The following is a 14,499-nucleotide window of genomic DNA, read 5'->3' as shown; positions in this document are numbered from 1 at the left end:
TGGTTACATTTTTTCTACCTGCTAGTTCTAAAGGATTTTGCCCCAAGACAGTATTAGGATTGCAAAACCAGTTGTAAATTGTTGCAAAAGTATCTTGAGTAAAGAACCGTCAGGCTCTTGAATGCTCACTGTTTATGTGGGATACAATCAATTTGTTTTCATATAAAAATAGCTGGTTTCCAATACTATCCATCATTTGTATGGTTCTAGTAGTATTAATTTTTGCTTTTGGTGTGTTCTTCTCTCCTCCGCTGTCATTAAACACGAATAACATGGAAACAGTGAAATGGACCATGCCCAAAGTGCTGCCAAATGCATTGAACACACAAAGTGGTTACAAAATGGTATTTATAGAGGCCTTGGGACGTTCCTTCTAACAATAACAGGTAAAAACAATCATCAGAGTGAAATGCACTTTTGACTTGACTGCATCCTTTAATATTTTCATTAGCTACCTCTATTATAATCCTGATAAAAATGCTACTTTTTTACATTTGAACTTCTATTACAAAGTATTTCATGTTTTATTTAAAAAAAACCACAATAGTGATGGTGGTTAATCTGCTTGATAAAAGTTAATATATTGAGTTATACATAATAATGCCTTTGATCCAATTAACATTATATTATACTGCTTAGTAATTACTGTGACTTCAGTTCCTACAACTGTTATAGTGAATACAAATGATCTTTTAATGTACAGGAAGTGGGGATCAGTTGGAAGTGCTGATTCAGAAGTATTCAAGTGCTAACAATGACTTGTTCTTTCTACACTTTTCTTCATGTTCCACAAGTGACAATTTTATAAATGTCCATGATTTTGAACATGACACAGTTTTGGGGCAATTATTTTTTTTTTTGTTCTTTTTTTGTGCAAACACAAACCTAGACTTTTCTAAACATTACCATCTCATTAAAAGTAATTGCCACTTTTACTTAAAAAGGCACCAGCATTAATGTAAGAGAATATACCTTTTATGCTTGTTTTATGAAGAGCTGTACTTGTTACTGGAGCGGAAATTATCATATCCATGATCATTAGCTTTGAACTTTAAACAGGACTGCCTTTCCTCCAGGGACAACAGATCTTTGGATTGGCACCAGCAACATAAGCATGACTGTTAAAAAAAAAGGAATAAGCATTTTACATCATTTTGTTTTGCACACGTGGCAAAATGCACTGAAACACTGCCCTTCTTCAGCAGTACAGTAAGAAACGTCAAGTGTGTAAGCTATGATTTTGGCATTACAGCATAAGCAAAGAAACAAAGTTAAGCTCTGCTTTGCTCAAATGGCCACTAACATCTGGGGTGCCCCATTAGCAACCAACCTGAGTGCTGGAGGGCAGGAAGAGTTATCTTGAGTTATATATAATAATGGCCACACACATACCTCTTTGAGTCTGGTGTGCAATTCTAAATGCACCTGAAAATAAAATTGTTGTCCTTGTTGTCCTTTGTCTGATAATCTTTCTTGGAAAAAAATGTATGCACAGTAATCTATACTTTCTAAGCAAGATGTGGCTATGTAGTTGAGGGGGGGAAAAAAGAGAACGGTGAAAACCTACATACAGTTCAAACATTTACCAGATGTACTGCAGACTTTTTGCTGATGCTACTGACTGGCCTTTGAGTCCTGGAAGTCCATCTGGGATCCTGAACACCTACTTGTTACCACGCTCAGGATGCTACAGATCTCTTAGGTGCTCTCAGCTCCAGTGACTTTTTCAGGGACCCAGTAATGAAAACAGGGAAGACAAGACCAACACTAAAGCATCTGTAACATGTGCTATTGCATTATGAGGGAAATACCCCAACAATACTAGATGTAGAGCAGCCTGCCTTCTGATGGAAAGACATATCCAGTAAGGAATTTGCACAGCCAGGGAATAAGCCTAGCAGTGGCCAATGGTTAAATGCTTGGCAACAAAAGAAAAATCAAAGAATTTGCAGCAGTCAATGTAAGAACCCTGATACAGTGTCTGAAGACAGTAAGGGGTCACAAAAAAAGCTCTACGGACCAAATCTGGACATTTCTCTGAGCAGACATGAAGGCTGAACAATGGAGGGGCTGCCATCCACATGCGATCCAGAGCTTCAAATCCTGCATGGAGAATTACTGCCCAGGACTATTCACTCAAACCATGGCAAAACTACGAACAGGTCCGTCTCATAAAATGTTGGCATTGGAACGGGACGAGTGGATACCTGCACCCTCTGCCTTACACAGCTGCCTACTGATGTATGCGCTCAGTCAGGGTGGGGGGAACCCAGGGTCAGCGCCCTCCCCGTTGGGTTGCAGAGGATATGGCTACGTGAATCTCCGCAGCGCGGTCCGAGTCTGCTTCGTCAGTGCTCTCGAAGTGGCTGGGTGCCAGCTCCAGTCAGGAAGTGATGTAGCACTGATTAGCATGGTGCCGAGAGGCTTTACTGCACGCTTCTCTCTTTTGGTTTCTCTTTTTGTCCCTACAAATCCTTAATTCCTTTCTATGCAGCTTCAGCAGGAGAGGGAGAGAACACCTACCACAACCCAGTTAAAATTGAAAATAAAATTTAATGACCATTTAAAACACTTTGTGCATGTTATGGAATGAATTTTACCCCTGACATCATCTTTTAATCAGAGGAGCAGCTCTCCGCAGCCTCTTACCTTAAAGCAGTTTTGGAATCTTTTGCTCACCAAATACAGAGCTATCGGATTGATGCAGGAATTCAGTGAAGCCATGTTAATACCAATGTAGTCCATCACAAGAAAAAAGCTGTGTGGAAATTAAAGTAGGTAAGACACTTCTCATTTTCTGTGAAAAGGCTTAGTAGAGGTTTACAACTATGAAAATTAGACTCAGCTTCACTCAACCAAGACTAACTATTAAACGTAATAGTAAAGGGGCTTATATCAACAGGATTAACTCATGCAGATAACAACTGTCATCAATAATAAAGTTTGAATCAGTAGACAATTCTCATGAAAGTAATTTCAGAAGATTCAACCACCTTAACTTGTGGGAGGAGACATTCACAAGTTTTTCCTCACAGATTTAATCCTAGCTATTCTGTTGAAAGGGAAAACAGGGACAGAAATCCCCCCTCCACCCACATAACACCACAAGACAGCAGGACAGTCCCAAAAGGGATCAGAAGACAGGCAAACAGGACAGAAGCCTGTGTCCATGGGAAGTCTGTGTTCGTGGGATTCCTCATGATTTCCTGATTCTGCTACTGGAGTGAAACCAGAGTGTCCTGGACGAAGGAGCAGGGAAAACTTCAGACACACAAAATAAGCTAATTCATTAGGAAATACAACGCTTGTGGAGAACGTCAGCAGCATGCAGGTATTTTATTTTTACAGTCTTACCTTAAAAGTTCGCATCTGTTGGGGTCCTTCTGATCATAAATAGTGAGCTTCAATATTCTGCTTAAGTGAAGTGGGAGCCAACACAAGGCAAAAACAAGTACCAGACAGAACACGGTTTTGGCCACCTCACGTCTCTGAAAAAGAAAATTGGACAGAACGGTTTTATAGTTTCTGTCTCTCTCCTGATTGTTGTTGTCTTCTCATATCCAAGTGTTTAATAAACAAAATAAACCCCCTATCAAAGTAAGAGTTAGGGGAACATCAGAATACCTTATTTTCTTGGAATATGTACTTAATCTTTTCTACTGTTTTACATGTCTTGCACTGATTCTCTGTATCTCTAATTTTAAAAAGTATGAGTAATAATATGAAATATGAAAAATCAAGGACATGAAAGCAATTGTTTAAATTAGTATATTTGTGGATGAAAAGCTGGACATGAGCCGGCAATGTCATGGGCACTTGCAGCCCAGAAAGCCAGCCATATCCTGGGCTGCATCAAAAGCAGTGTGGCCAGCAGGTTGAGGGAGGGGATTCTCCCCCTCTGCTCCCCCCTTGTAAGACCCCACCTGGAGTACTGCATTCAGCTCTGGGGTCCCCAGTACAAGAAGGACATGGACCTGCTAAAGCAGGTCCAGAGGGCGGCCACAAAATGATCAGAGAGATGGAACACCTCTCCTATGTGGAAAGGCTGAGAGAGTTGGGGTTGTTCAGCCTGGAGAATGCTCTGGGGAGACCTTATTGCAGCCTTTCAGTACTTAAAGGGGGCTTATAAGAAAGATGAAGACAGACTTTTTAGCAGCATCTGTAGTGATAGGACAAGGGGTAATGGTTTTAAATGAAAAGAGGGTAGAGTCAGACTAGACATAAGGCAGAATTTTTTACAATGAGGGTGGTGAGCCACTGGCACAGGTTGCCCAGAGAGGGGGTAGATGCCCCATCCCTGGAAACATTCAAGGTCAGGTTGGACGGGGCTCTGAGCAACCTGATCTAGTTGAAGATGACCCTGCTCGTTGCAGGAGGGTTGGACTAGATGGCCTTTAAAGGTCCCTTCCAACCCAAACCATTCTATGATTCTACGATATTCATCTCCCCAATCACTTTCAAATACCAGCTTGTTTTCAATTGCATTTTCTTGTGCTTTGATCTCGGGTCTTATTTTAAATGCGCCAAGAGATTTCAATTACATCTTTATTGAGGTAAGAGGAAAGGACCACAAATATACTTTATAGTACAAATGTAGTTTAATTCTAGTGAAATATGATGTTCGTTTCTGGTGCACTACTAACTTGGCATGTATTTTGGAATGTGTTTTGTTCTGCTAACATATACTGCTAACCTTGCTACAGTTCTGTACAAAATTGATTCAAAATAATTAATAATTTTACAGCACGACCTCAGTTTTCATTACAAAATACATCTTATGATTGTAAAGATGAAATAAAAACTATAAAACTTGAAGGATTAACACCAAACAATAAGAAAACAGTTTTGTGATTGTCAGTTAAAAATCTTAAGTTTCTGAGGGTTCTGGCATGTATATATATGAGTTTAGCAGCACCAGTGTTAGGAAACTTCTCCTTAGTAGTAACCTTGAAGCTGTCATACAAGAGTGGAATAATGATGTAGCAGTAAAGTCAGTAAAGGTATTATTGTCATCCTCTCTACAGTCAGCAGAGTTGTCAGGGATAAATTTTTACCTGTTTTAAGTGGTCATTTAAAGCAATCTGCATCCCACTTTTCTTTCGTAACATCTCACAGGTCATGAGAGTATAGAAAAATGCTGTGATAGCCAGTGGCAAGCAGAAGTAAAAGCTAAACAGCCACCAGTCTTTAGCTTGCTTGTAAAACTAGAAGGAAAACAAAAGCAAAAACATTGTTAGGAGTTGAATGTGGAGCATTTTGGAAAGTATGCTATAACTAATTGGTCAGTCTGTCCTGAAAAGTATCTCTGTAAGGTGTACATTACAGATGAGAAAACAGGACAAGAAAGTAATATGCCCAAAGCCCACAAAAAGACAAAAGTTTCTGGATGCTCTTCTTTAACCGATATACTTCAGAAATTTGTCAGCGTTTCATGTGAACATTATATTCACCTACATTTCACATACACTTGTGCCCATTACCATCCACATGACACTGAGAAGATCCAAGAACTGTTCCCGAGAGCTGTGATTTTATAAACATCAGCATCTTACCATCATAAAGGATGTTTTCTGTGTGGGGTGAAGCAGGCAGATTCTAAGATCCTTTCCTCTGTACTCCATTGTAATCATGTCAAATGCAATAGCTTCTGGAACAGCCAATATCACCGATATAACCCAGATCAGTACAATTTCAACAGCAGTCCACTTTGGCACTCCAATTCCTTTAATGCGACTCCAAGAAGCAACTGCTCGGTACCTGAAGCAACAGCACACCTTTGCAAATTAAAAATATAAAAAACCCCACCTGGTTTAACTAGCTTAAGCTCAGCTTATTAGAATTATATCAGCTGAGTGGAAAGGTGAGAAAAGAAATCATAGAGTTTGATGAAAAAATGGGTCTCACCTATCTATACTGAGGGCACATAAACTCAGCACTGTGATGCCCACTGATGCCTTTTGAATGAAGGGTACTAATTTGCACATTTCGACACCGAAGGGCCAGTCCTCTGCAAGCAGCTGTGAAAAGAAAACAACAATTAGAAATGAACCATCTTTAAAAAAGCTGCAACATGGACTTCTGTCTTGATTGTTTTTCTTTTCCACCATGTAAAACTTAGTCAAGAAGAACCTTTTCACAAGGGAGTCTGCAAGGTGTGTATCCTAAAAACTAGGCAGTAGCGTCACAGTCACTCCCTGGCTGGGCAAGGATATGCACAATGGCTTATTCGTGACTTCTCAAGCCCTGCAAACTCCACTCATTTTGCTTCTAACTTCACCACCCCAGTGTTTAGGGAGAAAAATAACTGAGCAGGTGGGGACTTCCTCCATCTTTGTATTGGCTGTCTTGAGTGTTCATTGCTTTTCTTACATGTTCCAAGTAACTCCCTATTTACTAGAAATACAGAAAATTACTTGAGGCTGATCAGAACAGGGACAAAGCCAACAACTGCACATCTGGGGTGGGGTTTATTTAAAGCTTGGTGTCTAGGCTCCCTCAGCTGAGAAGTCAGGCAACACTGGAGAACAATTTATCCCACAGTTTTCAGCTGACCATCTGATAACGAAAGGAGGGATCCACTGGACACTCAGGGAGCCAAAACAGCTAGTTTGAACTAAATGGTTAGCAGCAGGTAAAGACAGACCAGATAAATCCCACACTGAAGATCTTTATTGACCAGTTTTCCAATTATTCTGTATTACAATATCTAAAGGACTATCAGCACATTCAGCATACCTATAAGTGCTACGGAATAAAGAAAACAGCACAATGAATTTTAGGTTGGTTCAATTGCACTTTGGGTCGTAGACTTTAATGGATATCTTCTGTCACATCCCCAGCGGTACATTTTAGCTGATTTAGGGGACAAGACTTACTGGACACAGAGAGCGCCTTCCTCACAGCTGATGCCATGAACTGTTCACCTGTAGCTTCAGTTTAGAAACTGAACCATTTAATCTTTGATGTGAGCTACTCTAATGGCTCAACTACACCACAGCAGCAGCCAAATCTTCCAGTTCCTCATAAAAACAAGACTCTCCAGAACCGAGGTTATGCCAAGAAATACTCGCAATTGTTACACACAAAAGTAAACTTTCTGAGTTTCTGTAATTAGTTACATTATCTAAGTCCATCTCTGTTTTTCTTAACTTTCTTTAAATGAGGCCTTTTGGATCTGTTGCAGATAGAGGGCTACAAAATGGAAAAGGAGGGGAAAGAAGAACGATAACTGCTCAAAAGAGACTGCAAAATCTTTCCCTGAGCTCAGGTCTCCTCAGACATCTTATTTAACAGGAATGTAGGAAAAGAAGAAATAGATCATCATATTGTATAGATTCTGCTGGGGACCAAAATGATTGTAGATAGCCACAGAGCTGCCTGCTCACGTTGGCTTGGTTCAGCAAAGTCCTTAAGCACACATACATGTGCATGTACGGCTAAACAATTACATGGTCCAAGACAGTTTCTGAAAAGCCCTGATATAAGTATCACTTTTTTTAACATGAAGGAAGTTAAGTATTGCAGTGTGAATAATTAGAGGTGTTCTAAATGTACACTCTACAAAACCAAATGACACCTGGGCTGATTTAATTTATATCAATCAGGCATTGAACCTCCAGCCTACCACACCTAGTTGCTATAGAAATCAAGGACTGGGTAGTAAGTACACTGTATTCTTGTTTATAGTATCTATTGTATATAGTACGTGTGTATATATTAAACCAGAGATGACTCATTAGAAAAGCACTTCAAATTTAAAATATTATGTTCTTTGTTGAACTCAGTTCAGAACTTTGATCAAACTTCTGTTGGAAGATTCTGCTGAAGACTTTCAGCTACAACTAGCTGGTGTACGTGCAAGACACTCCCTGTCTCACTTCCCTAAAATCACAACTGCTCAGCCACACATCGGAGATTTCCCTGAACTAATGCTTATCTCTCAGGTGCAGACAGTCACACCTGTGCTCCACGCTGACTGGATTTGAGCCAGCTCCAGTTTGGGAGCCATATGGCTGGATTATAATGGGGCTGCACAGGAGCGAATGCAGTCTACTGAGAGAAAGGGTGCATGAGCTTGGGTTTAGCACAAAGTCAAAATATTATACTTGCATTCAGCCAGCTTAAATCAGGGGCAGAATGGACACACAGCTGTCTGCATTGGATTGGAAAAACATGTTCTTTATCTCTTGCAGCCGATGTATTGTGAAATTTGAGCATTTTAATGCATGAGTCATAAGTTTCTCCATCATGGTATTGCAAGTGGTTAATGATACGCTTTGTGGCAAAAGCTTGAAAACATTAAGAAAGTAAAAGGTAAAAAGTAGAATGTTTTAATAGCTGAACTATGCTTTTTGTTTCTGTTTGTCCTCTGTATTGCCATCTCCTCAAAACACTGCCTTAAAGTACAGTGAAAATCCTCTGTAAAGTATTCAAGAGCATCATATTTGTGGACAAGAGAAATGATTATTCTTAGTGAAGTATAAATGTAGTCTAATGCCATTTTGTATGGGTAAGAGATTTTCTTATGATTCATAATAGGGTATCTGTACAAAGAGTGCCATTTTACAAATGGTAAATTACTTGGAGTCATGAGATACTGCCAAGTGGCAGCGAAGAGAAAAATAATGTTGCGTTTTCAGCAGTAAATTGCCAACGGAAGTCTACCACCAGCTGTATTCTGAGTGACCTTTTCCAATGTTTTACAGTCACTTATTTTACATGGGCAAAGTTTTAACTGCTAAGCCACAGAAATATGTGGAACATGAAATGAAACAGAATGAAAGGAAAGGGAACACAGTGAAGAACGAAGTGAAATAAATAATATTTAAAAGAACCAATACATCTGATGCACTCCTAGCCAACACTTTCCCAGACCAGGCAGAGATCTGAGCCTAAACTGATGTGAAAGCTGCACAGCTATGGAAGTAGCCCCAAGAGATGTTGTGACTCAGAGACACACCTGCGAATTGCAATTCCTGTCCTGCTTCCTCTTGGTTGTGTAGGAACAGAAAGATGTTCATAATCTGCTGCTGGAATACGCCAGCATGCGAACACAATGCGCTGCTCTCCATGGCTCAGCTGCTGCGGCCACCAGCCAGACGGCTGATGCCACGGCTCCAACCCACTACTGTTGACTTTCGGCAGTCGGGCACAAAGAGTTAGCAAAGCATGCACTTAAGTTACATCAGTGTCCTAGTCTCAAGCAACGAATGCACACGGAAACGCAGAGCAGGAATTCATACTTCCTCCGAGCTGTGCGTGCACAGCAAGGCTAGTCCACAAGATGATAGGACTGTATTTTCACCATTATGAATTGCAGAGTTACATGGGAAATCAGACACGCAACTGTACACCTAATTCACAAGCAACGTTTTTTCAATGCATCTGTGAAATGACTGGCAGATTTTCACCTGATACTTTTGAGATGGGGAGGTCGTGCAGATAAAGTTTTTTTCAGTATTTCGCAGGAGCAAGCATTTTTCCAAACAGGAAATTTGCCCAGGAAATTAAGCTTATGGTCAGGGATAAGTCAGACAACATTACAAAACTTACTAATATTTAACAATAATTATGATGACAGGGCAGGGATCTTCCCTCTAGACAAGAAAATATATTTCCCGCTTCCTAGTTAAGAATGTTCTGCTGATTTATCCAAGAAACAGTATAAATCTTAATATGAGGCAGGCAATTAGTTTCTTTTCCTGTGTCTTTATTAGTAACTTCTGCTTAGAAACTTCATTTTTAAAAAAAAATACTTCATTAAGTAATATCATACAGACATCTTGAAAATGACAGAAACCTTATAATGTGTTGTCAAAGTAAAAAATTTCTGCAATTTCACAATCCCAGTGAAAGGGCTGGATCAAAAGTAACTATTAAGAAAGCCATGCTGCTGTCAGATTGGGAAGCATAAACACAGGGTAGAAGCAAAAAACCAAATAAGATGAAAACTTGTTTTGAAATTTGTCACATGCATCTTTTAAGTGAATGTATACATAACAAATGTATACATAATGAAAAAAACTACTCTAAATTTACAAATCTATACTGACATCATCTAACGTACTTCAGTTTGGAGATCCATCATGAAAACTAGGTATGTGTACTTTCAACAACATACAGACATTTCCACTACCCCATATATTGGACGTCAGAGTAGATTGTTCCCATGCAACTACAGAACAGAGTTACCCCTCATTGCCTGTAGAGTCTGGACAGGTTCCTCCACTGGACAATTCAGATATTTCTTAAGTGCCTATAACCTGCATTTGTTGACCATAAAGGGTTCCTAAGCAAAATGTGGTCAGACATCAATCAACCTTGTGTAAGAAATTCTGAGATGAACTTTGCAAGACCTCAAGTAAGTGGTTCAGATGTTGAAAGAAAGGAAATAATGCATTTCTCCCAATAAAATGGTGCAACATCAGAAGGACCAGCAGCTAAGAGTTGTAATATGGAATAATAACAATGTTTTCTAAAGACAAGCACCTTGACTTTTTTTGAAAATTAGGAAGAGAGTGGCTTTATCATGATGCATGCCCTATAGGTACTTGCATTACAAGAGTTAGTAAAGTCATCACAAAGACATTTCCATGGAAATCCTGCCTTTTTTAGAGTACAGCTGGATTAACAAAGGGGCCAGTTTGCGTCTGCATGGGATATGCAGTCCCTAATGTGGTCTTTCTTATATTTCCAGTGCTTGATAATGCTATATAATGTTAACTTTATTTTTTATGTAATCCTAAAATATATTACTGAAAAAAGATCGTTGCCTACAAAGCTGACTTTGGCCTTTGATCATTGGCTTGGATAAAGACCAATTTTTGTTCCTCCCCTGGAAACTTTTTCTCCACTCTTCCATTGTGCTCTGAGATAAAGGAACCTGTGACAGTATTTCTATGTAGATTTTCTGCCTCAGCCATTTGTGTCATAGCAAATTGATAGAGTTTAGGAATTCACACAAGAGCATGCAGAGGATAGGTTGTTCCCCCTGTTAAAAATCCATTGGAACATGATGATAAATCGGATTTAATAGAAGAGAATGAATATTACAGAATGAGAGAGAGAGAGAGATGATGTCTATATATCAGAAGAGGAAGCATGTTACTATATTATTTGATTATGGCTTTTTTAAGTCTATGTCCTATCTTATTACACAAATATGCATGAGAGGCAGAACTAATGTAAGTTTGGAATTTCCAATCCTGATGTTGTTTTGGTCTGTTACATGTGGAAGTTAACCAACTTTGTCAATTTGGGAAACTGAGCATAAGCCTTCCAGAACTGCAGACCTGTGCTGTCAGGTGTACAAGCTGCCACTGTCTCGTCTTCCAAAGATTAAGTGCAGAGAAGGACATAAAAAGCTTACTGACCGCCTACTCTATCCTTCTGCTCCTTATGTTCACACCTTTAATTGCTGTTTGCAGGCTCAAATTAAGAAAGACATGCTTACTTAGTCTGTTTAGTGAAGCAGTTGACCAGGCATAGGACCACCTTCACATCCAACTAGTAGCATTTTTGCAGTCTACACTGCCACAACATTACATACTGCAGAATGATTGTCTCAGACTTTTCTCTGCTTCCCATCCTGTAGTTCTGGGGGTACAGCCAAAACCAGATTGTTTACCAGGACCCTGAACACCGAAAAGGTCTTCCACGTTTTGCATGCTGGAACCGAATGCCCCTCAAGACCTCATTTCATACCCACTTTTCTGACTGTGTGACAGATTCCAATACTTTGAATTTTCTACTGAACATATTGATCATTATTCAAGTGCAGTGGACTAATTGGCATCCTACACATTGGACTGCATTTGCCTCACCATCTAGCTAACACCTGCTTTTCTTTATTTAGATCCCCTCAATTTAAGGATGTAAATTTTCATTTGTGTATTTTTTCAGCTACTTAAATATTCACTTAACTTAAACAGTCACATGTTTTGCAGTTATCACTTTTAACACCTAATAAAATGCTGTTCCTAATGCTAATTTTGAGTTCTCTCTTATGGGTCTGTCTGGAAAGCATTCATAGACACTTTCACACTTCCTACTACAAGTGTTGTTGAATAAACTGCTGGCATTTTATTAACATAAGAAATTCTCTCACATTCTTTTTCACGCAGCTGTCTAACTGAGGATCTGGTAGCAATTCTGAAGATCTGTTTCATCCAGTTTAAATTGTTTCAAATTGCAAGTTACAACTGTTAAGTATACTTGATTTACAAACCAAGCCTTTGCTAGCCTTTGTTTTTCCCATACTGCTGGGTGATTACAGCCAGCTTTTGATTGCATTGCTGTATTCTCCCTCATATTGTTGCTCTGCAGGTGGAATTAAATGGGATGCAGAGTTGATGAAAAGATATCATCACTTCAAACCTCACTCAAACTCTTAATTTTGATTAAATAAACACAATGTCTAAGGTTTGTTTTGGTTGTGTTTTTTTTTTTTTTTAACTTACATTTACTCAGAAGTCCTGTTTTAAAACAGCAAATATTCCTCTCACTATTGTAAGGGAGAATATAAATTTATTATGGGCTCTTCATTAATGTGAGTAGTAGCGTGGGAGATTTAGCACCTGAGAGCTATTGCTTAGCTCCTAGCATTATCAATAGCACAATACAAATCCTGCACTTGCAGCTGGTATAACATTTATCGGTTTGCAATCTGACCTTTTATTCCTCCAACCTATTCATAAAGATTTATTTGATGATCATTCAATCAAGATAAGGACTGCGGTATATTATTGCATGTTATCATTAATTTAATTTTGAAATAGTGTCACTGAGATTGTAAAGTCTTGTACTGAGTAGCTGTTATTGACTTAATCTTTTTGATTTTTTCCAAGAACAGATGAAAAAATTTTTGTACGGTATCTTTTTTTACAAAACCACATTTTTTTCAAAACAGCTTAAAGTATTTTGTTTCATGAATTCCACTCTCACTCAGGAGAGTACACGCCTCTCCCAAGAACTATGATAAATGGATAGTATGGAAAATACGCCAAATTGAAGAACTCTCGTGTAATCAAAATTATCCAGCTCATTAATTTAACACAGTTATGATGTTCCTTGCTTTGTAATACTTCCATACTTTAAAAGGATAAAGATACAGGATTCTCCCATTTCAGCAGCTTCTGGGAGTAATCACTACAGATACAGAAGACTAAATTCAAAACCTGTCCCTTCAACGTGGTTTTCCACAGCTAAAAGTAACAAACCCCAGAGTTTACAAACACGCATACGAAGTGAGGAAAAGGAATAGACGAAAGCTTCTCATGTTCACTTTATGCAGTAACTGATGGGTGCTCAGGGACCCAGACTGTAAACTCTCAGAAGATGCCTTGTTATTTCCAGCATCACTCCCAAGAGTGCTGATTGTAACTAGAGGCTGGATTCAACTGCCCAACGAATTCCTAAGGGCAAATAGACAGGGCAAGCTGTGTAGAGGAGGGAGAGACTGTACTCCTTCCATGGCAAGTCTTATCACGTCAAAGGGCAGAGTAAAGAAGGTGCAAGAGCAGCAGGTACGGCTCACTGCCTCTCGGCTGCCCGCGCTGCAACACTGGCCGACGGGGAAAAGGGTTCGCAGCTCAGGAGAGCATCACGCCTCGCAAGCGCTGGATGTATAAAACGAATACAAATCGGGCAGTCTGAATGAGCTTGGCTCCTCCTGAAAAAGTCCCTGTGCCACCAGCGACCGTACGGACCCAATATAGGACTAAGCCTGCCCCAGCTGGGCAGGAGGGACCCAGCGGTACTCGCCCCACAGGAGAGGGTCTTCCGTGCCTCCCCCTCCATTCCTGGGCTAAAGGAGGGAAGCCATGAACCCACTGCGCATGTATCTGTTGCATTTCTTTCCCTTGTCCCTAGGACAGCACCTGTTTCCAGGTGACCGTCAGAGCCTGGCCGCCTGCGGCCGCACGCTTCTGCCCCGTTCCCAGCCCGGACCGCTGAAAGGGCTGGGACCGGGGCACGGTGGGGGGGTGCCACGTGGGACGACCAGGCCAACATCTGCCCAGAACACCACCCCCCGGCAGGTTTTCGGCACGAGGTCTAGCCCCCGGGTGTCTCCCGGGCAGAAGCGGGGCGCGTCCCCCCCCGCCCCCGGCAGCCGCGGAGGTGCCGGGAACCTGCCGGGGGCCGGCGGGGAGCCCCGCGGAGAGCCCGCCGCAGCCCGGCCGCCGGCTCCCCCTCACCTTGTAGACGTTGATGGGGATGTCGATGATGATGTGAAGCAGGTCGCCCAGGGCCAGGCTGGCGATGAGGATGTTGGGGCCGTTCCGCATGCACTTGTTCTTGTAGATGATCCGCAGCAGCGTGGAGTTGCCGATGATGCCCAGGACGAAGACGAGGCAGGAGACCACCGTGTTGATGTACTTGAAAGTCTCCTTGATCTCCGTCTGCCCGGTGCACATGGGGGGCGAGGCCGAGCGCGGCCGCCCGCCAGCCGCCCCCATCCCGCCCTTGGGCAGCGCGGCCGGGCGGGAGGCGTTGGGCTCG

The 14,499-nt window shown here is 41.0% G+C and overlaps 1 protein-coding gene across 1 annotated transcript; it reads right to left on the bottom strand.

The window, feature by feature from the left end:
* Positions 1-422: 422 nt before the first annotated feature.
* EDNRB (endothelin receptor type B) lies at positions 423-14,489 on the bottom strand. The gene is made up of 7 exons (XM_010578000.1): positions 14,196-14,489; positions 5,905-6,017; positions 5,553-5,757; positions 5,055-5,204; positions 3,355-3,488; positions 2,650-2,758; positions 423-1,118 (listed from the first exon to the last, which is right to left on the bottom strand). The coding sequence occupies exons 1-7, from the start codon at positions 14,454-14,456 to the stop codon at positions 987-989; spliced, it is 1,104 nt and encodes a 367-aa protein (XP_010576302.1). The 5' UTR covers positions 14,457-14,489; the 3' UTR covers positions 423-986.
* Between the last annotated feature and the right edge of the window lie 10 nt (positions 14,490-14,499).

Source organism: Haliaeetus leucocephalus, unplaced genomic scaffold, assembly GCF_000737465.1.
Source record: "Haliaeetus leucocephalus isolate CR32 unplaced genomic scaffold, Haliaeetus_leucocephalus-4.0 Scaffold61, whole genome shotgun sequence".
Lineage (NCBI taxonomy): Eukaryota > Metazoa > Chordata > Aves > Accipitriformes > Accipitridae > Haliaeetus > Haliaeetus leucocephalus.
The sequence above is the reverse complement of the archived record's forward strand: the minus strand, read 5'-3'. Positions and strand labels throughout refer to the sequence as shown.

Bases quoted from the DNA above. Each gene is read 5' to 3' on its own strand.
- EDNRB (XM_010578000.1), bottom strand. From the start codon at position 14,456: ATGGGGGCGGCTGGCGGGCGGCCGCGCTCGGCCTCGCCCCCCATGTGC. The intron at 5,758-5,904 runs GTGAGACCCATT...CTGTTGCTTCAG, and splicing joins TGTGCCCTCAGTATAGATAG to GTACCGAGCAGTTGCTTCTT. The intron at 2,759-3,354 runs GTAAGACTGTAA...ATTTCCACACAG, and splicing joins AACAGATGCGAACTTTTAAG to CTTTTTTCTTGTGATGGACT.